General features: G+C 33.1%; 1 protein-coding gene across 1 annotated transcript; it reads left to right on the forward strand.

Annotated features, from left to right (window-relative positions):
- The first annotated feature begins 243 nt into the window (after positions 1–243).
- Positions 244–1,889, forward strand: LOC115723770 (uncharacterized). Its single transcript, XM_030653242.2, has 3 exons — positions 244–724; positions 821–1,145; positions 1,253–1,889. The coding sequence occupies exons 1-3, from the start codon at positions 244–246 to the stop codon at positions 1,887–1,889; spliced, it is 1,443 nt and encodes a 480-aa protein (XP_030509102.2).
- Positions 1,890–2,225: the final 336 nt, after the last annotated feature.

A 2,225-nucleotide genomic window follows, 5' to 3' on the forward strand; every position in this document is an offset into this window, starting at 1 on the left:
ATTATAATTTCTTGAGTCTAGCTTTATATGGATATGATATAGTATTTTTTTTTTGGTGTTTAAAAGATTATATATTTTTTCCTTGAAAATATAAAAACAAGAAATAGCAACTTTTAATAATATTTATTGTCTGTTGAGTATATCTTGTGTGTTTTATATTTGATTGATTCTTTTTTATTTGTGTGCTATAATTATAATTATAAATCATAATACTAATCTTTCACATATTTGTTATAAACAGATATGAAGAGGTATTTTAAAAGTATACAAGAGTCTTCAACTTCTATGGGAAAGAGTGATGGAATTGTAAAATCAAGTTGTGTGGATGTTAACACATATCTTGAAGAACTTGAAAGTGACCCTCGGTTGAGAATACCAATTTTAGATCATCCTTTAAAAGTTCATGATCAAGTTCGACGAGCATATATGCAAAAAGACCCTTGTCAACCTCATCTCAAGCCATTTCCATCAGAAAAGGTTGGACCTCAATCAAGGGCCTTCAACGGTGCTTGGTATGCAGACTATCAGGATTGGCTTGAATATAGTGTATCAAAGGATGCAGCTTTTTGTTTATATTGCTATCTATTTAAAGAAGATTTTGGAGGGCAATCGGGTGGTGATGCATTTGTTAGTAAAGGATTTAGAAATTTCAAACTTGCAAAATCAAGGCTTCATACTCATGTTGGAAAACCTTTTAGTGCTCACAATACAGCTAGGAAAATGTGTGAAGCATTAATGAACAAAAAATAACATATTCAAACATTTTTTGTAAAGCAATCGAAGCATGCTCATAGTGAGTGTCGAACTCGTTTACATGCAGTGGTTGATTGCATTCTTTTGCTATTACGACACGGACTTGATTTTCGTGGTGATGATGAATCTGAAGACTCGAGCAATCAAGGTAACTTTCTTGCAATTCTAAAATTTTTTGCCGATCATGATGATGACATCAGAGCAGTTTCATTGAGCAATGCTCCTGAGAATTTAAGAATAACATCACCTGATATTCAGAAAGATATTGTACGGGTTGTAGCTTTTGAAACTCTAGATGTCATCATTAAAGGAATTGGGGATTCAATGTTTTCTATTTTAGTTGATAAATCTCGTGATGTTTCTATTAAAGAGCAAATGGCTATTGTTTTACGGTATGTAGATAAAGATGGACATGTTATTGAACGTTTTGTGGGGATTGAACATGTGGCCAATACCACAACTTGTCACTTAAAGGTGCTATTGATAAATTATTTTCTAGATATGGATTGAGCATATCTAAATTGAAGGGACAAGGTTATGATGGGGCAAGTAATATGCAAGGAGAGTTCAAAGGTCTTAAAACTCTTATTTTGAAAGAGAATTCATCAGCCTTTTATGTTCATTGTTTCGCTCACCAACTTCAACTTGCTCTAGTAGCCGTGGCAAAGAAATATATTCTAGTCGACTATCTTTTTAGTGTGGTAACTAAGGTGATAAATGTTGTTGGATCTTCTTCCAAGTGTTGTGATATTCTTAGAGAAAAGCAAGATGTTGTTATTTCTGAAGCACTCAAGCGTGGTGAAATTGCAAGTGGAAGAGGGCTAAATCAAGAAACCAATCTTAAGCGTCCAAGTGATACTCATTGGGATTCTTATTATGCTACATTGGTAAGTTTAATTAACTTATTCTCTCCCATAAATGATGTTCTTGGAACAATAGCAGACGATGCTCGAGAATCTGAACAAAAGTGTGAAGCAAGTAATCTAATGGGTTTGATGTCGACATTTGATTTTATATTTAGTCTACATTTTATGAAATTATTGTTGGGAATAACAAATGAATTGCCAAAAGCATTACAGAGAAAATATCAAGATATTGCAAATGCTATGAAATTAGTGGAAATTTGCAAGAAATGATTGCAAGCAATGAGAGACAATGGTTGGGATTTCATTCTTATTCAAGTCTCAACATTTTGTGCTAAATATAATATATGTTCCTACTATGGATGATACATACATTGTACAAGGTCGATCACGACGTAATGCTCAAGAAATGACAAATTTACATCACTTTCGTGTGGAATTCTTTTATGCTGTCATTGATATGTAACTTCAAGAGCTAAATGAACGTTTCAAACGAGGTAAACACTGAACTACTTCCCTCTTTAGCTTCCTTGTGCCCTAGTGATTCATTTGAAGCTTTTGACAAAAAAAAGTTGATCCAATTTACTGAGTATTACCCCAAAGATTTTT

Source organism: Cannabis sativa, chromosome 9, assembly GCF_029168945.1.
Source record: "Cannabis sativa cultivar Pink pepper isolate KNU-18-1 chromosome 9, ASM2916894v1, whole genome shotgun sequence".
Taxonomy (NCBI): Eukaryota; Viridiplantae; Streptophyta; class Magnoliopsida; order Rosales; family Cannabaceae; genus Cannabis; species Cannabis sativa.